The following is a 20,145-nucleotide window of genomic DNA, read 5'->3' on the forward strand; positions in this document are numbered from 1 at the left end:
CACTGACTTGCAAGGCCTCGAATGCTACCACTCGGCCAAGGGGTGACTGTTATCTGGTTACAGGGTCGATGATGCTGAACCTTAACCTTAACCTTACTATATGTTCCATTCTATGCATCCGATGAAGTGGGCTGTAGCCCACGAAAGCTTATGCACAAATAAATTTGTTAGTCTCTAAGGTGCCACAAGGACTCCTGTTCTTTTTGCGGATACAGACTAACATGGCTGCTACTCTGAAACCTGTCATTTGGAGTTGCATATATAATATTATAACAGGATTATTAGATAGGTAGGAAATTATTACATAACATGGTTTAGTAATCTTCACAGTGGGATGAAGGTCTCATTAATGGCAGCAAAATTCAGAGTGCTATTACTGTAAGGAGCCATAGCCACATACATACGTATTGTCAAGGAGGATCAAACCTAGGACCTTTCATTTGAAAACGCACATGCTCCTTTAGATCTTAGTAATGATCAGCCTGTTTCTGTCTGAGGCCAGCCAGTACTGGGAGTCTTGATCAATACACAGACTTTGCAATAATAATTAACAGAATCTGATGAGAGCTATGGTGCCTTTAAGACATACACTGTATGTGAGCGCAAGGATACAATGTTAACCAGATGTCTACCATTAGAGAAAAAAGTGCTGCTCCTTCCCATCATATTGTGCAATTTTCTAAGCAGCATGTTGCATTTTATTATTAATTATAGCATCAACAGTGTGCTGGGTGCCTTACAGGCAAGTAAGAAGACAAAGTCACTGCCCCCAAGCAGCTTACCAAGTAGACAACCAACAGGGAAGGGATGCAACAAGAAAGCAAAGTGATAGAGTGGTGAGGCTGCACAGTTTTGGAGGGGGTAAAGGATTGTGGGATTTACTCTTTCTTATTATGCTCAGACTTACTTGCTGGGAAGACTAAGGTATATGGGTCAGTGTTGTGTGATCTTGTCATTTTTGGCCATTTTTTGCATCGCATTCTTTATAGTTGTATATTTCCCCCCAGAGATATACAGAGGAGACGTTAGCCAGTGAGGATCCTTCTCAGCCACCTATACCTCCACTGCAGCATTATTTAGAGAGACCCATAAACAGGATCCAGCAGTATCAAATTATAATCAAGGTAAGGAGCTTCCAATATATATTCTTACCACTCGTAGTGTGATGGGTTTGCCTTCCATTTTGGAGACCCTTTGGAGAAGATGAACCTGATCAGTTACATTGGCTTCACACCAGTGTTACTCCATTGGAATTACTCTTGAGCAAGAGAGATCAGAATCAGGGTCAAGGTTTGTGCACGTTGAATACTTTTGTAAACTTAAATCATTTGAGAGGTTCACAAAGTCTCAGACACCACACGGTTTGCCCAGCTTTAGCTGAATACTCTAAACATGGTTACATCCATGAAGAATATAAATTTGTCACATGTGTGGCAACATATCTGTTATAAAAGCAACTCGTTTTCAATGCACATGTCATTGACTTGTCAACAGAGGCAACTTCCCTCCCCGTTTTTGCAGGCGGAATTCAAGGTAAGACAAGGAAAATAATGTAAGAGCTACCTTCCCACCTATTGCAAATCTTTGCTGTTTCAAGAGCTGAGCCCAAAACAAATAATTTCTGAAGGTTCTGAAACATTTCACTATCTGAGAATTTATTTATATACATATATATAAATGTATACATACACACAATATTTGTTGTAATGTTTATTATATACTACATAAAACTGGGCATGTTTAGTCTTAAGAAAAGCAGACTGAAAGGGGACCTGATAACAGACTTCAAATATGTTAAGGGCTGTTCTAAAAAGGATGGTGAAGATAGGACGAGAGGTAATGGGCTTAATCTGAAGCAAGGGAAAACTTTCTAACTATAAGGATAGCTAATCTCTGGAATAGGTTATGACAGGTTGTGGAATCGCTGTCATTGGAAGTTTTTAAGAACAGATTTGGCAAACACCTGTGATGGATCATCTAGGTTTGCTTGGTCCTGCCTCAACCTGGGGGGAAGAACTAGATGATCTCCTGAGGTCCCTTCCAGCCCTACATTTCTAAGATTCCATGATTCTATATTTGTGCTCCTTCTATGCTTCCATGTTCCAGCCAGGACCAGAAGCGGAGTGTCAACATACCCCTTCTTGTTGTATTTTCAGTCGGAGTAGAAGGAAATAATATCAGGAGCCCCCAAAATTGCTAAATTTTTACAAATACAGATTTTACAAATTTAAGAGATTTAAATAGTTTGGAGAAGGTTCAAACAAGCTTCTGAATTATGCACACTTGTCTGGCCCTGCACACCAAAATTTTTGAAGGTTCTCCTGATGCTTGTTCGGAGCCCCTGCACAAACACTACCTGAAAATGAAAGAGAAGAACAAATGTAATATTTACATTCATTTTGGCAGAAAAGTGTAGGTTGACGTTGGCAGCAATTTGCTGCATATCCTTCCCTTCTTACTTTCACTGCATTGACGGTTGTGTTTTAGCACCATCCCTTGACTGTTTGCCTCATTGTGGTGCCTTGATACCGTTGTGATAATTACATTAGAAATACGCTGATAAGTATGTGGATCTCTTCACTGTTCAGTTTTCAATCAGCCAGACAAGTATGGGGTTCACTTCAGCCTTGTCTCCACTCAGTAATAACTGTTTGAAGGGCAGTGTGGTGTGGTTAGTCAAAGAGGCCATGCATGTGGAATGGAAAGAAGCTGTCCAACAAGTGGTGAAAAAGTGGGGCAAAGGTGGCCCCGAACGGAGAGCTGGATTACGGACTCCCACCGAGTGATGTCTGGACTGCATGAGGATACCAGTAGAATGCAAACTCTTGGAAATGTCCAGTAACAGCTGCTTTGTTCACTTGTAGGAATTAATCCGAAATAAAGCAAGAAATAGCCAAAACTGTGCGTTGCTGGAGCAGGCTTATGCCATTGTGTCTGCGCTCACCCAGCGTGCAGAAAACAACCTCCATATCTCGCTCATTGAGAACTATCCAGGGACTCTGGAAATTCTAGGAGAACCCATTCGACAGGTAATTAGAAACTCTGAATGAGGACAATTAGTGCTTAATGCTCTTCCTGCCTTTGATAAGCCTTAAGTGGTCCATATTCTTTAGTGGCTTCTATACAAATTGTCATTTGAAACAGAAAATCAGCTTAAAACCCACCAAAGTGATTATCATTAATTCTGTGTTGTTGCGTGTAATAAATTGTAGAACGTGACAGAGATGGACCTTCTGGATTGACTAAGCTTGGGAGCCGCTGAGCATAGAAATTAGTCCCTTTCCCATGGGTAATATAGGTGTTTATCTTCACAACTCACCTTCCAAACAGGAGGAAATCCTGTTTGGGGCATGTTTAATGGCTCATTTTATGCACCCTTGTGCTGATTAAGGTGTCCACAGTATATGTTGCCAAAAATATATGGACCAAATCCTGTTCTCGTTGAAGTTGGTGAGACTTTTCCAATTACACCTATGGAACTAGAATTTGGCCTTACGTTTTCATTGCATATGTTTCCCCAAGTAATAGACTTTTGTTTTTAAAGCTCAGTTTTAAAATGCATATCCATTCAAGTCAACATGGGTAACATTGTATGTGCTCTATATGAAATCATGAGATTTGTTTCTCAATATCTTAGCCCTCACAATCCATATAACTTCAGAAGATCTTTCTGCCTCTCTGCCTGTCTCTTTAGAAATGGATGGATGGATTTCAAGATACCACACAGGACATCATTTGAAATTATATTTAATTTTTTAGTAGCTTTAGCCCTGGTGAAAGATGCCTGGCTGGCAATCCTGGAGAGTTATGTCCCGTATTTATCTGTAGGCAAAGGAGTAATTTAAAAGATAATGTTGGAACTAAAACTGTGTACGCAGATTAGGAGTCGTGTCATTCTGAATGCATCACATGTAATGGTGACAATCATCTGCTATGTTGCAATAAAAGCCAAGGTGGATGGAATGGAGGATGGAACACAGAACAATTGCTGTTCAGTAGCTGGGAAGTGATAGAGAGATGCCATGAAAGTAGTTCAGCAATCATTTCTACTTATTATTTCCTGCTTTCTTTTCCAGGGTCATTTCATAGTGTGGGAAGGAGCTCCGGGAGCCAGAATTGCATGGAAAGGTCACAACCGACATGTCTTCCTCTTCAAGAATTATATCCTGATCTGCAAACCCAAGCGAGACACCAAGACAGACACCTACAGCTACATCTTCAAGAACATGATGAAGGTCTAACCCTTACTTTTACCTCCCCACCAGTACAATTGCTTTCTTTTTTTTCCGTCTACTTCTCTCTCTCTTGATATGCAGCTGCTGGTCATCAGAAAACATGACATTTCACTGATCCTTTCAAATGGTTCTTTTGTTTCCAAAATTCCCTACAACACAGATAGAACCTGCAATACATTTGTTAGCTCTCCGAGTCAGGTAGAATATATGTCATAAACCACCAGACAGCAAAAGAACAGAATTTCATTGCGCATTAGTCAGGATACATATAGGAAGTTATGTTCACCCCAGCAGGAAGCCCATTGAAGCCAATGAAATTAGCCAGGTGGCGAATTTGGACCAAGGTGGTTTCAAGTCAGTAAATTGGAATAGTTTCCATTTCAGTCTAATGCTGTATTTCCAATAATTGCCCTCTGCCAACAAAAGAATTGGGCAGGCCCATCTGAAGTCATTTGTCCCCATAGTATAAGAATATCACATAAGAGCTGTCATGCTGGGTCAGACCAATGGTCCTCATAGCTCTGTATCCTGTCTCTGACAGTAGCCAGTACCACAGCTCCAGGGAGAGTTTACAGACCAGGGAAATTCTGGAGGGATCCGCTCCTGTCTTCCACTCCTGGCTTTTACCAGTCAGAGGTTGAGGATCACCTTGAGCATGGGGTTGTATCCCTCACCATCCTGGCTAATAGCCATTGGTGGACTTATTCTCCATGAATGTATTTAGTTATTTTTTGAACCCAGTTATACTTTTGTCCATCACAACATCCCATGGCAATAAATTCCACAAGTTAATTGTGTGTATAATTATAAGAAATTCAGATTGGATTTTCAGATTGAGATGCTCAACTCCTACTAAAAGTCAATGGGTGTTGGGTGGTCTAACTTCCCTAGGCCCCTTTGAAAAGCCCCGTCTCATTGTTATGTGACAATCACATGCACAGTCTGTGTTTCCCAACTGGATTGTTTTGCTCTCCGTATAGTACCTGCTGTGCAGTTTCTCTTCATGTTGCTCCTGCCTGTGTTGTTTCTCACAATGTATCGTCCTCTGTCATTAAGATCTCAGCATTGCTTTTCTGTTGATGCTGGCTTGTAGATCAAGTGGAATATTCTTTTAACATTAAGTAGTTATTTTTCCTGGAGATAATAATTCACAGGTGTCAGACTTTAAGCTGCCTGTTTGCTATATACCATTAGGTAGATAGCACAAAGCACTCCATAGTGGGCTGAATTCTCATTTACACATAGGCCACTTTGCATGGCTCAGGCAGTGGAAAGGGACCTTCAAGGGGGTCCTTCACTCACTCCAGGGGCCCCGGAAAACTCTCATGGGGGGCCCGGGCCCCCGGAGCTTCTTCCACTCCGGGTCTTCGGCGGCAATTCACGGCGGGGGGTCCTTCCGCTCCGGGACCCACTGCTGAAGTGCCCTGAAGACCCGCGGCGGGAGCTCCTTCCACCCCGGGACCCGCCGCCGAAGTGCCGGGTCTTCGGCGGCAATTCGGCGGCGGGGGCCCCCCCACCGCCGAAGACCCCAGACCCCCTGAATCCTCTGGGTGGCCCTGGTTCTGACTCAGAAAGATTAGATCTAGATCTGAACTTTCCTAAATGTTGGGGCTTTCTTGGGAGCCAGGGTTTTGGTTCAGACTCGTGTCTAATTTCTGTCATGCGACTGAAGACATTTCATTGACTTTCTTACTGTCCTCCCTGTCACCCAGCTATCCCACATAGATGTGAACGACCTGGTGGAAGGAGATGACCGGGCATTTGAGATCTGGCATGAGCGAGAAGACTCTGTCCGCAAGTACCTACTTCAAGCTCGTACGGTCATCATCAAGAACTCCTGGGTGAAGGAAATCTGTGGTATACAGCAACGTATCAGCCTGCCTGTGTGGAGTGAGTATAGTCAGGAAGATTGATTGAACCTCTGCTAAAACTGATGTCTCTCCCGTTCAGAAGTGCAAGTGATGAATGGCTTTGCGGGTAAGATTAGCTCTGCAAGGAGGAGAGAGCCATCACAGCCAGCGTTATACCTCTGAAGCTTAACTACGGGCTGGCCTAATTATGTCAGGGTCTACACGATAGCCTCCCTCCCACCGATGCAAGTGCCGTACTACACCGACATCAGAACTTCACCTTCATGAGAGGTGTAAGTCTTAGGTTGGTGTCGTTAGGGCGACACGGTGTCTGTGTAGACAATGTCCCTGTCATCGGCTGTTGACTGTCATGTCACTTTCATGGCAGGACCTGTGAAATTCACAAGAAAGTCGGGCAACTAGGGCCCCGCTGCCCCCAGCTCCCTTGCAGAGCTGGGCAGCTGGACCCCACTCCCGGCTGGGAGCTGGGGCAAGAAGCCCCGGTGGCTTCTCCCCACCCCAGCTTCCAGCTGGGAGCCAGGCAGCCTTGTCAATGGCAGGGCTCCCCGAGCTGTGAAATTGATGTGCTGCCCTGCTCCTGGCTGGAAGCAGAGGGAGAGGGGAGAGTGAGAAGCCAGGACAGCTGGACCCCTCTCCCCAGGGGTGAGAAGCCCAGGGCAGCTTCCCCCAGCTTCCCACTGGGAACAGGGAGCGGAGGGGTGGGGGACAGCCCTCCGGGAGCCTGTGTGGGGCTGCCAGGCTCCTGGCAGGGAGCTGCCAGCAGAGCTGAGAGACCGGGCTCTCAGCTCCCCACTCTGCCCCTCTTAGGTTGGTGGATGGGCTCCTGGTGAGGACGCGCATCACTGACCCAAGGAGGGTAGTTTGAACATAATAATTCACAGAGGTCAGACTTTAAGCTGCCTGTTGGCTATATACCATTAGGTAGATAGCACAAAGCATTCCATAGTGGGCTGAATTCTCATGTACACATAGGCCACTTTGCACGGCTCAGGTAGTGGAAAGGGACCTTCAAGGGGGTGTAAATTACATTTACACTCACTTTAATGCCCTTTTGGTGTAAATGAGAAGCAGGCCCAGTGTGTTCTAGGCAACAACTCTGCATTGGCAATGGGGGATTAGATGATACCTAATAATAGAACAGTAAGTCTGTAGGCTGTAATTCAACCTAATATGAGACCTCAGACTTATTTTTCTAGTGTAGACATACCGTGAGTTTAAGAGTTTCAGTTCAGTCCTTGCCCATAATGACCAAATGTAATAAATAATGTGTGAATTTGTGTTAAAATTCTATGATTGTAACATATCAGCTGAGTTACCTGCTTACTTTTCAGAGGTTTGTCAGCCTCATTATGCAAGACGCTGGCGGAGGAATTAAGGAAAGCTGGTTGTACCTGTGCTATGTGATAGAAAACTTCATTCTAATAGTGGGAGAGTCTGCTCAACACCTTACATGACTATACACAAATGCAAGAAGTATGGAGAATGAACAATAAAAACTGGAAATATTAGTTCAGAAGCTAAATTATGACTTAATTGGCCTCAGAGAGACTTGGTGGGTTAAATCTCAATACGGGAAGATTGGTACAGAGGGGGATAGCTTGTTCAGGAAGGACAGGCAGGGTAAAAAAGGGAGGAACTATTGTGTTATACATCAAGAATATTATACGCCCTTGTTCTGAGGTCCAGAAGGAGGTGAGAGGCAGACCAGGTGAAAGTCTCTGGGTGAAGATAAAAGGGGAGACTACCATATCAGGCGGAGTAGGCGAATGAGACATTCCTAGAACAAATAACGAATAGCCAAAACACAAGACCTAATAGTAATGCGGGACTGACATCTGGAAAAACAATATGGCAAATGGCTAAATGTCCAGTAAACTCCTGGAGTGTCTTAGGGGTAGCTTTTAGTTTCAGAAAGTGGGGGAAATAACCAGGAGGACAGCCAATGTAGAGCTCATTCTGACTGACAGGGAGGAATTGGTTGCAAATCTGAAAGTTGAAGCCAACATGGGGAAAGTGATCAAGAAATGACAGATTTCATCATTCCAAGGAAAGGGAGGCGTGAGAGCAGCAGAATAAGGACAATGGACTTTAAAAAACAGACTTTAACAAACTCCGAGAACTTGTAGGGCAGGTCCTACGGGAAGAAAATCTAAGAGAACAAGGAGTTCAGGAGAGCTAGCTGTTTCTCAAAGAGACAATATCAAAGGCTCAACAGCAAATTATCCCAATGCAAAGGAAAGGTAGGAAAAATAGTAATAGGCCAATATGGCTCTTTAATGACCTGGAAATCCAAAAGGAAGCCTACAAAAAGTAGAAACATGGCTAAGGAGGAGTACAAAAGAACAGCACAAGCGTGTAGAGACAAAAATCAGAAAGGCTAAGGCACAAAATTCGCTACACCTAGCAAGGGACATAAAGGACAATAAGAAGAGATTCTGTAAATACATTAGGCGCAAGAGAAAGATGAAGGACAATGTAGGTCCTCTGCTTAGTGGGGAAGGAGAGCGAATAATGGATGACATCAAGAAGGCTGAGGCATTTAACACGTATTTTGCTTCGGTCTTCACTAAAAAGGTAAATTGTATCGAAATACTTAATACAATAAAAACCAGGGTGAAGGAATGCAAGTGAAAATAAGGAAAGAAAGATGAAAGAATATTTAGATAAGTTAGATGTATCCAGCTCAGCAGAGCAAAATGAAATTCACCCTAGGGTATGTAAAGAACTAGCTGGAGCAACCTCAGAACCATTGGAAATTATCATTTGAGAACTCATGGAAGATGGGTGAGGTCCCAGATGACCAGAGATGGGCAAACCTAGTACCTATCTTTAAAAAGGGGAACAAAAAGGACCTGGGGAATTATAGAGCAGTCAGCCTAACTTTGATACCTGGAAAGATATTGGAACAAATTATTAAATAATCAATTTGAAAGCACTTAGAGGATAACAGGGTAATAAGTCATAGCCAGCATGGATTTGTGAAGATCATATCCTGCCAAACCAACCTAATTTTCTTCCTTGGCCGGGTTACTGGCCTAGTAGATGGGGGGAAGCTGTGGACATGATATGTCTTGATTATAGTAAGGCTTTTGACACATTCCCACATGACATTCTCCGAAGTAAAGAAGGGATGAAACTATTATGAAGTGGGTGCAGAACTGGTTGAAAAAACATATGCAAAGAGTAGTTATCAATGATTTATCCCAAGATAAAATTCAAAAAAGAAAAGATTTGAGGGGGTAACCTGATAACAGTCTTCAAATATGTTAAGGAATGTTATAAAGAGGACAGTGACCAGTTGTTCTGTATGCCCACTGAAAGTAGGACAAGTCAAAGGGGTTTGATCTGCAACAAATAAGATTTATGTTAGATATTAGGAAACTCTTTCTAACTCTAGGGGTAGTTAAGCTCTGGAATAGGCTTCCAGGGGAGTTTGTGGAATCTCTGTCACTTGAGGTTTCCAAGAGCAGGTTAGACACACACATGTCAGGGATGGTCTAGGTGTACTTGGTCTTACCTCACGACGGGGGGGGGGGGGGTGAGGTGGTGGGCTAGATGACCTCTCAAGGTCCCTTCCAGCCCTGTATTTCTAAGATTCTCCAGCACAGTTTAACAGTCCCATAGAAATCAAGAGAACTTTTGTGCTGGGTGGGGGAATACAGCTGCTAAAACCTCTATAACAAAGACTAAAAGTTAGCAATAGAAATATATCTGGGACACTTGATCCCAACCAGCCCCTGCTGTTGATTTCAAAGGGGTTATAGGCGGTTCACCGAGAACAAAATTTGGTGAAAAGGGCCCAAACATGCACCATTCAAATCTGTGGGTATTTTGATAATGATGTCAATGGGAGCAGAATCAGAACCTGATCCAAAGCCTATTGATGTCAATGGAAAGACTCCCTTTGATTTCAGTGGGCTTTGAATTAGATCCCAAGTGCCCAGATTGCATTCACAGGTGCAAAGAGGTAATTGCATGCAACGGGCTTATAGCATATTCAGTAAACTACTGAATGTGCACCTACACTTGCATATATTACAGATAGAGCCTAAGAAAATTTGGCTTCTATTTCTACTACATTTGCACAGAAAACAAGGCTGTGTATTTTAACTTTTACTAATAACTTGTTCTTATAAAGTGAGACTTCCAAATTATTTTTATACAACTTCTTGATATACATAAAGGTCAAAACTTAAAGTGTTTTAACAGTACTCAGTGCAGAATAAACTAGTGTGGAAAGAAGCAGGAATACATTTTGGGTGCTCAGCATTTTCTGAAAAACAGGATCCTGTAAGGTGTCTCACATTGGGCAGCAAAAAATGGAAGTGCCCAGAACCACTAGTCAGTTTTGAAAATCTTGGCCTAAGAAACTGCCAAGGCTATAGAGTGAGTCAGAAAGAGGGATAAAACTCAGCATTCCTGTCCCCCAGGTCTAAAATCACTAGCCAACACATGGTGATCTCTAGTATCAGAGGGGTAGCCGTGTTAGTCTGAATCTGTAAAAAGCAACAGAGGGTCCTGTGGCACCTTTAAGACTAACAGAAGTATTGGGAGCATAAGCTTTCGTGGGTAAGAACCTCACTTCTTCAGATGCAAGTAATGGAAATCTCCAGAGGCAGGTATAAATGGTGATCTCTGTTTATCCACAAGCAATTTGTAACGCCATGAAGTCATTAGAACCTGTTGGTTAATAAACTCTTCATTTCAGGTGTCCCATGTTGAAACTTTAAGGTTTGCAAAGCTCAGCCGTCCTGCGTGTCCTTTTTCTTCATTGCATTAGTCATTCTTTGGACAGAACCACTAAAAATGCCTAATAAATCTCTTTTCTTTCAGTTCCTCCGAATTTTGAGGAAGAACTGGCTGACTGTACAGCGGAGCTGGGCGAAACTGTCAAATTGGCTTGCAAAGTAACAGGAGCTCCTAAGCCAGCAGTTGCTTGGTATAAAGGTATAGTCAGCATCGTGTTGTCATGAGATAAATACTCCTAGTTTACACGGCACTCACACTGCTCCATACCAACTTCTTGGTAGCTGATCATTTAACTGAATCACATGTTTTCCCAGCAACATTATAATTACAGGTTTCAGAGTGGTAGCCATGTTAGTCTGTATCAGCAAAAACAACGAGGAGTCCTTGTGGCACCTTAAATGTATTTGGGTATAAGCTTTCGTGGGCTAAAACCCACTTCATCAGATGCATGGAGTGGAAAATACAGAGGCAGGGATAAATACACAGCTCATGAAAAGATGGGAGTTGCCGTACTGAGTGGGGGGGGGGTCAGTGCTAACGAGCCAATTCAATTAAGGTGGAAGTGGGCTATCCTCAACAGTTGACAAGAAGGGATGAATACCAAGGGAGGAAAAATCACTTTTGTAGTGCTAATGAGGCCAATGTAATCAAGGTGGCCCATTTCGAACTGTTGACAAGAAGGTGTGAGTATTGATATTGTTTTTACTATAATTACAGTTTTTACTTGCAGTGAAAACATCTTTGCTGAAAGTTCACACCCGATACAAAGCTGTTTCACGTGCCTCTCACTGCATTTAAGTCTTTTCCTTTTACAACACACCATAATCAACGAGATCCTTCACCACACAGCACAGACTTCGGGAGAGTTTTCGTGTTTACACGAGGACAAAGCATGGCAGGTGATGAGCACCTGCAGTGCCCATTGAGATCAGGATTTAGCTCATGGTGGATACAATGTCTCCTCGGCTGTGTTCTCAGGGTGCATTGCAGAGAAGGAAGCTACTCTGACCTTATGCAATGTGCAGCTGTTTTTAGAGAGGCAAACACAGCTCTAAGCCCCCTACCTCCATGCCTTTCCCAGTCCTGGGGATAGCCAGGGTCCAAAGTGGAAGAAAAGGGTGCAGTTCCCAAACAGAGGCTGTAAACTGGTACTAAACTGATGCTGGGTTTAATGAGGGATTTTTCTTTCTTTTATTTTTAAGATGGCAAACCAGTGGAGATGGATCCCCATCACATTATCATAGAAGATCCTGATGGTTCTTGCACATTGATCCTGGACACTCTGATGGGTATTGACTCAGGACAGTACATGTGCTTTGCCACCAGTCCGGCTGGGAACGCCAGTACACTAGGAAAGATCCTTGTTCAAGGTAAAGTCCTGTACAGATACATTGTTTTAAAGTGCTATTCACCACTTCCCCGCTGTATAAAATATACTAGGTATGTGCATTAAAACACGCAGGCAGTTCTGCATTACATTCCTGGCGTGTCCTCTTTGACCGCCCTCTGATAGCTCAGGAATAGTGAATCGGAAAGTCAGATCTCTTTGTTGGTTGCGCTCTGCTACCAATGGGAGTGATCCAGTCAGGCCACAGACCTGTGTTGTATGTTTTGATTGCTGTCATGTTTATTAAGTTTATTCTTATTTTCTAGTGCCGCCGAGGTTTGTGAACAAGGTTAGAAATGCTTATTATGTTGAAGACGAAGATGCTCAGTTTACCTGCACCATTGAAGGAGCACCTTATCCTCAGATCAGGTCAGTTCTTGAAGTTATTTCTTGACAGAAACCAAATGTTTGGGTGGTTTCCTCATGCAATTTATTGTAGCAATTTATTGTGTGAGAGGGAAAAACCTGCAAATAATAATTGATATAGGACTCTATCAGATGAATTGTGCTGATGTATATTTTGGGGTTCCTTTAACTATCGTCACCCAGCATGCATTCACTTCACTAACCAAGTGTTCTGGGGAGTCCATCATGACATTCTCTCTAGCAGCGGAAAGCTCAGTACAGCATCCTCTGAAGACTGGCAGTGCTGCTGTATGTATTGGCTTGACGCGTTTCCTGAGAACAACGTAAGACTGTTTTTCCACAGGGGATGAGTGTGCTCCCTCCACAGTGATTCACATCCCTGAAAAATACAGAAAGTGTGAGGCCCAGCTGGGACCTAAACTTGTATCTCCCGCCTGGGAGTGCGTTGCTCTGCCCACTGGGTTGATGGGCGAGTGACTCATTGAAATGTCACATTTTGCCTTAGACTCGCTATTTTCCATGCACAGGTGGTATAAAGATGGTGCCCCGCTGACAGACATCAATAAATACCAGACTTTCAGTGAGCCACGGAGTGGAGTGTTAGTCTTGGTGATCAAAAATGCTTCTAAGGAGGACATGGGACACTATGAATGTGAAGTAAGTTCAAACAGATTTCAACCGCTGCTGTTTGGCTCATCATAATGTAAGAATTTCTTCTCTCTGAGGACACATTTTTGACTGTTATTGTATCTGAAGTGTTACACGCAACGTACCAAGAAGCTCAAAATAAAGGAGGGATGGGCCCAACTGTTTGGGGATACTCTGATCTGAGATTTTGGGTCATCAAATAATATAAAAATGAGGCAGTTTGGAAATCAGTTTAGATTCCAAATCTACCCCAGGCAACGTTCAGATGTTCTGATGTGGAGTTTTGCTTTGGGCCCATCACTAAATTAAAGAGATCCTCCCCACTCCAGACTAACATCCAGACAAGAAAGAGCACTTTTGGGCTTCAGCCGAAAGGGCAACCATTAAAATTCCCTTTTATTTCAAAAGCTTAGCAGGAAGTAACTAAGAAAATCAAATCATATATGTCGGGGCAGGCAATTTCAATTACTTGAAAAAAGAAATTGCATTTCATTTTTTGTAGTAAGTCAGTAGTAAATCCTTAGTAGTAAAGTAGTAACATAAATTGCACTGATTTGAGATGTGCACACTCAAGGGATCTGTTTCATAAGTATATTTCCCGAGGGCCAGATTCTTCTACTGCCGGATTCAGCTAACTTCTGTTGAAGTTACTTGAATCTTGCCCCTTGGATTCAGTTGAGCCATTTATGCAGTCCTGAATTGCACATATGGCCTTGGCTGCAGCAGGGTAAAGTGGGGATTGACTGTATAAAATTATCCTACATTTTACTGAGTATTGCTTGATTCTTGTTAGCTGATGAACAGATTAGGCACAGCAAGGAGTGGAGCGGATCTTTGCCAGCAGAGTGCAGCATTACTGGCCCAGGAGAAGAGGGGAGACCAAGCCATTACTATAGAAGGTATGACCCTTTGCCAGCTCTGTAAGTATAACATTGAATTACCCTAAAGTCATCTTCTTGAGGATTGAATATATTTGCCATCTTATCATACAGTCTTATTCATGTTGATTGTCAGCGTACATGTGTCTGTATGTCCATCTATGCGTGTATGCGTATACTGCAGATCATGTATACCCATCACGCACTTAGTTGATTTCCAAACCGATGAAATCAATGAATTATCTTATCATATAATGTTTATGGAATACATTAAATGGCAAAGGAGGAGCAAGCCAGGGGTTTATTTTGCTGCCACTAATTCTGGTGATTTTTTGATTCTTTCCATTTGAACTAGCAATAGTGGTGTTTCAGTCTAGAGGCAGAATGTGATATGAGCTACTCCGAGGAAAGACAGGGCTCAATAACTAAAGCTCAGCAGAAATACAGTGGCCTCCTAAAATGACACATGAGAATATGTGGAATTGTCAAAGAAATACATCTGATGGATCAGCTGGGTTTCCAAGCACATGTGTGAATAGGTGTTAATTTACCTGTTAGCAAGTGATACATTGATATTAAACATCACATGTTCATGGAATCCATTCCTTTTTTAGGAGTGTTTTTGGTTTGTTTATTTAACTTAAGTTGGTAAGAACTCCCGTGGAGAGGTCTTTCTCTTCATTTCTTAAGAGGGCTGCTGTCCTAAGTTATCTTGTTCTTTGGATTATTTCTACCAGAAATATGTAAAGAATACAAACTACACCCTTCATAACTGCGCTTAGGCAGCACTGAATGTCAGAGGTTTGCAAACAGCTACGCAATTTATTTTCTCCTTCGAGTAATTGTGCATAGATACATTCCACTGTAGCTGTCTGTGCATCCAGTGCACTCAAGAGGGAGACTTTTGCCAGCAGTACCACCAGAGGGCACATGGCCCCCTGCTTCCCTCGTGCTCAGAGCTGAGGGCATAAAAGGGGCCTGGCCGCTGCCTCCCTCTCAGTTCCTTCTGTGGCAAGAGTTGGGAGTTCCCTGTGGCTCTTTAGCTTCAGTTGGCCGATTTCTAGAAAGAGATTTCTCTAAATGTGTATGGTTCTAATGATAGTTTAGGCTTAAGGCAGTTTAGTATAGTTTAGTTTATTAGATAGTTCTTTCATTTGGGGGTTTAGTATGGAGAAATCCCCAGGATTCAAATAATGTGCCATATGCAGGCATAAAAGCTGGAACTAGGGGTGCTGGGGGTCCTACCGCACCCCCTGGCGGCTTGAAGTGGTTTACAGTTTACAAGGTTTACAGTTTGGTTCAATGGCTCTCAGCACCCCCACTATAAAAATTGTTCCAGCCCCCCTGTATGCAGGGCTGTAATCCTTGTTACAGATAAGCACTAGAGAAGAGAGAGAGAGAAACATGGGAGGAAGGCAAGAAACTCGCCACCTGGGGTCATCCTCCTGGATCTTACCGTCTCTTGAGGACGACACACTGCTCGTGGCCAGAGAAATGCGCAGCCCCTGAAAATGGGGACCTTGTCTCCCTCGTAGCCACAGCTGGTCAGGAACCTTTTCTTACAAACCCAGCCCCAGCTAACGGGGCGTCACTGTCTGGAATACTCAGTAATAGACCAGCCTGAACAACAAGTGCAGGAAGTTCTACCTCAGAGCAGGCCACAGCCTGGGCTCTGTCATGGATGCCTTCCTTCTTCCCTGGTCGAGCCATCTGCTGTATGCATTGCCTCCAGTCCTTCTCATTTTGAGGGTGATCAGGAAACTAAAAAGAGACAAGACAACCATAATCTTTGTAGTGCCGGCCTGGCCAAGATAGTACTGGTTCATGTACCTACACCGACTCTCCATTCGGTCACTCATAACTTTACCCCTTGTTGACAATCTTCTGTCTCAAAACCAATGTCTCTGCATCCCAACTGGCAATCTCTCCGCCTCACCGCATGGATGATCTCTGGTTGAGTAATCAGGAGAGATTATGCTCCCGAGATGTCCAAGCGATCTTGGTAAGCCGCGGAATGGATTCCACCTGAGTGACCTATGCAGTGAAATGGAAAAGGTTTTTGATCTGGGCGGAGTCTCACAGTGGTTAGACACATATTGGACTACCTACTGCATCTAAAATTTTCTGACCTCTCAGTTAGTTCATTGAGACCATCTGGCATCTGTCTCTGTAGTACACCTTGTAGCGGATGGCTTTTCTATCTTTTTGCATCTCTTGACTTCCAGTTTTCTAACGGGTGTTGTTAATGTGAACCTTCTCATGTCCGATCTGGTACCTTCGTGGCATCTGAATCTAGTTCTGATCCATTTAATGGGTCCCCCCTTTGAACCTCTGGCAACACCATCCCTGTCACTATTATCAGTGAAAACAGCATTCTTGTTAGCAGTTACCTCTTACTAGGAGAGTCTCAGTGCTTCTTGCACTCTTAGCTGACCCTCCTCTCACAGTTTTCCGCAAAGCTAAAGTTTCCCTTAGGCTGCACCCTACGTTTATGCCAAAGGTGGTATCAATCTTCTACTTTAATCAGATTATTCATTTCCCACTATTCTTCCCGAAACCTCATTCTTTCAAGGCTGTAGAAAAGCTTCACGCCTTAGATGTTTGTAGGGTTTGGGCATTTTACATAGACCATACAAATCTTTCAGATGCTGCCCCAGAATCTTTGTAGCCTATGGTGAAAGAATCAAAGGAGATCAGTTGCAGCTCAGTGTATCTCACATTGGATTTCTGACTGCATCAAGCTTTGCTTTGATCTTGCTAAGGTCTTCCTTCCATGAAGGATAACTACGCTCCACTGGGGCTCATTCCATTTCATCAGCTTTTTTAAGCAACATTCCTATATGGGACGTGCAAAGCAGCAACGTGATCATGGGTACATACTTCCCCAGACACCATGCTATTACACAGGCTTCCTGAGAGGACGCCAGCGTCGGCAACTTGGCGTTGCAGTCCCACCATCTGTAGGAAAACTGCTGGTGAGTCACCTCCCGGGCAATGTATACATGCACAATCACTTGGGAAGAAAAAATGGTTCCTCACCTGTACAGTAACTGTTGTTCTTCAAGATGTGTTGTGCACATATACATTCCATGACCTTTCCCGCTGCTTCAGGAGTTAGATACATGGCAGTGCAAAGTAACGGAGAGGGAGGTGATAGCTGTACGCCTTCTGTGCTCTCTGCTCTGATCACATGAGAATAGGGCCACATGCATTGCTTAGTGGTACTGCTGGCAAAAGTCTCTGGCTTGAGTGCATTGGGCTCACATACAGATGTATTGGAATGTATATGTGCCCAACACATCTCGAAGAACAAGAGTCACTGTACAGGTAAGTGAGCACTTTTTCACATCACTAGCATTTGAATAGTGACAGCACTCAGGATTTCAATGCGGGCCATGACTGGGAGAAAGTGTACTCTCGACAATTACTTTTGCCTCGAAGCTAGTGTTAATGTTGGGAGTCAGAAACCATAGGCTACCCAGATTAGTGTCCAGGCCTATAATTTATTTAGCCTGTTTGGAATCATTATATGTTTCTAATGACCTAGAAAAGTTGGAATTTATTCATTATTTCCCCTAAACTTCTGAATCCTTATAGAAACCCAGGTAATCTCATACATAGTCACATAATTATTTTCCTCTGCTTTATGCTCACTTCCTTTGTGGCCTTGTATTATGGTGATCAAATCATTGAGGACTGCAGGGGAGAACTTTATTAGGATTATCAATACCATAACTTAATCAGCTGGAGGGGTGCTGTTTCCTTAAAATGCTCTACTCAGGGAGCGAATGTGTTGAACCCAGATGCTGATAAAAATGTACAAAACACCACCAGAGTGTCATATCTTGGTGCATTTACCTTGTAGGAGGCTAAACTGCAATTTATTAACTTTTTATTATAACATTTTCCTCTAATTGTATGAATTGCAAAACTGCATTAAAAGTGTTGTTTAGGTTAGAGCATTGTAAGCATTTAAATTCACCTTGGAATTACTCATGTTTTTATATCATACATTTGTATAGTTCCTATAAAAGTAATTGTTTTGTGGCGTTGATTGAAGAAATCTAACACGGCAATTGCCTGGGAGCACCAGAAGTACTGTGAAATAAAACAATTAGTTGTTTAAACTGGAGAGATACTGGTTGTGACTAGTGGTTATTGGGTTCAAACCGGCATTGTCGAAGGAAATAAGGCCCCAATCCAACTCCAGTTAGTGAAAGATGGGTCGGGGCCTTCCAGAGCAAAATGTTAAAATGAGCCAAAGTCATCCCTGTCATATCTTCATTGCATTCGATGGAGTTGCACCAAAGATGAATTTGGCCTAATACATGTAAGTGAGGAAAGAACTATTGGTTGTATAACATCCAATAATCTATCTGGATATATCTGCTGGGAAGCCAGGCTCCCCTGGCAAAGAACAGAAGGACAGACAGACTTGACGAGAGCCATCTCTTTCAATCCTTATGATTCTACGTATTGGTGGCAATGTTATTGTTTGTGACTTCAGCAGGAAGATAAGCTATCACAGTGTGATATTATTACACTGGAGAACAGGCATCGGGCCTGGCCCACTCCCACGCACCAGCACTGTTTCTAAGAGTTTTACCTATTTAATAGTTGTTTGCAGCTGGCTGTATGGTGTGATGGTTGCCAGTTCTTCCTGTGACTCTCACAGAGATTTTTGTTGCCATTGTTTTTTTCACTTGCCTTTCTGTACTGTTACCTCTGTTTATTTCACTCTTAGTATTAAATGAGTAAATCCTGTTCTGCACAATTAGCAATCCAGGCACCAAGCCTGCAATGTGTAAGGTTAAATTCTGCCCTCAGTTAGCACCTGGCCACTGCATTGAAGTCAACTGAGAACTGATTTAAAAACAGAAATCCAAATTCAGGAAGAATTTTAGGACTTTCACACAATTATTTGTAGGGTTAAAATGAGAGAGAGAGAGAGAGATAACCTTTCTATTTGAGTTCAAGTTGAATATCTGCTTTGCAACCAAACTCCTTGCTGCTTAATTTAGATGTCGCAAATCTTTAAAGACATGCTGATTCGCCATGGCTCTAGCTTTCATGTTTAACATCATAATACAGCAAATTATTCAACCCAGGTTCACTAACTTGCAATCACTTCACTTTTAAAAACAAAACTGCGACATTTCTGAAAGTTATTGAATTCCCATCATCTCTGACTGGCATGGTACAGACTAGGAGATGACAAATGGAAAACTTTTTATTAGCAGGAATAATCATAAGCACAAGTGGAAATAAGCAAGATTTTGCAGAAGAGTGAACACTGGGATGGAGCGTGTTTATAGCAGGGAAGTGGGAATCTGGATTCCTGGGTTCCATTCTTACCTCTGCCACTGGCTCCATGTAAGACCTTTGGCAAGTTACTTAATCACTCTGTGCCTCAGTTTGCCTCGTAATACCTGTCTCACAGAATAATGTTAAGTGTTCTGAGATTCTCAAAGGCAAGATAGCTGTAGAAGTACAAAGTATTTTTAGTTCTGTTTTTCCCACAGTCCTGCCAAAGAGCTAGAGAATGTGGGTTTGCTCCCTAGACTTTTTAATAGTTCCATTTTTAGGGTGAAGGTCATGATATTATTATTTTTTTAATTGTTCTCTTATTATTAATTTACTATTATTATTGATGTTTATTTTTAGTTTCGGGCTGGCAATGTGTTGGGGGGAGGGATAGCTCAGTGGTTTGAGCATTGGCCTGCTAAACCCAGGGTTGAGAGTTCAGGGCCACTTAGGGATCTGGGGCAAAATCAGTACTTGGTCCTGCTAGTGAAGGCAGGGGGCTGGACTTGATGACCTTTTGGGGTCCCTTCCAGTTCTATGAGATAGGTATATCTCCATATATTATTTATTGTACCATGCACAAGAACATCTCAGTCATAGCAAACACACAGTATTGTTTCCAAGTAAAGGCTTCTAAAGCTATAAATTTGCTTTTCCAACCCCAGTTTTTCTTTAGAGAAAAAGTAGAATATTTGTATTTCATACAA

The 20,145-nt window shown here is 42.8% G+C and overlaps 1 protein-coding gene across 1 annotated transcript in view; it reads left to right on the top strand.

The window, feature by feature from the left end:
• Nucleotides 1-20,145, top strand: part of OBSCN (obscurin, cytoskeletal calmodulin and titin-interacting RhoGEF) — a 304,900-nt gene that overhangs the window by 225,978 nt on the left and 58,777 nt on the right. Inside the window, 9 exon segments of the mRNA XM_029911618.1 lie at nucleotides 1,008-1,124; nucleotides 2,865-3,029; nucleotides 4,077-4,235; nucleotides 5,948-6,125; nucleotides 10,940-11,053; nucleotides 12,058-12,225; nucleotides 12,509-12,611; nucleotides 13,136-13,265; nucleotides 14,050-14,155. Of these exon segments, the coding sequence (XP_029767478.1) occupies nucleotides 1,008-1,124; nucleotides 2,865-3,029; nucleotides 4,077-4,235; nucleotides 5,948-6,125; nucleotides 10,940-11,053; nucleotides 12,058-12,225; nucleotides 12,509-12,611; nucleotides 13,136-13,265; nucleotides 14,050-14,155 (1,240 nt within the window).

This window comes from Terrapene carolina, unplaced genomic scaffold (assembly GCF_002925995.2).
Source record: "Terrapene carolina triunguis isolate 2854851 unplaced genomic scaffold, T_m_triunguis-2.0 Scaffold111, whole genome shotgun sequence".
Classification (NCBI taxonomy): domain Eukaryota; kingdom Metazoa; phylum Chordata; order Testudines; family Emydidae; genus Terrapene; species Terrapene triunguis.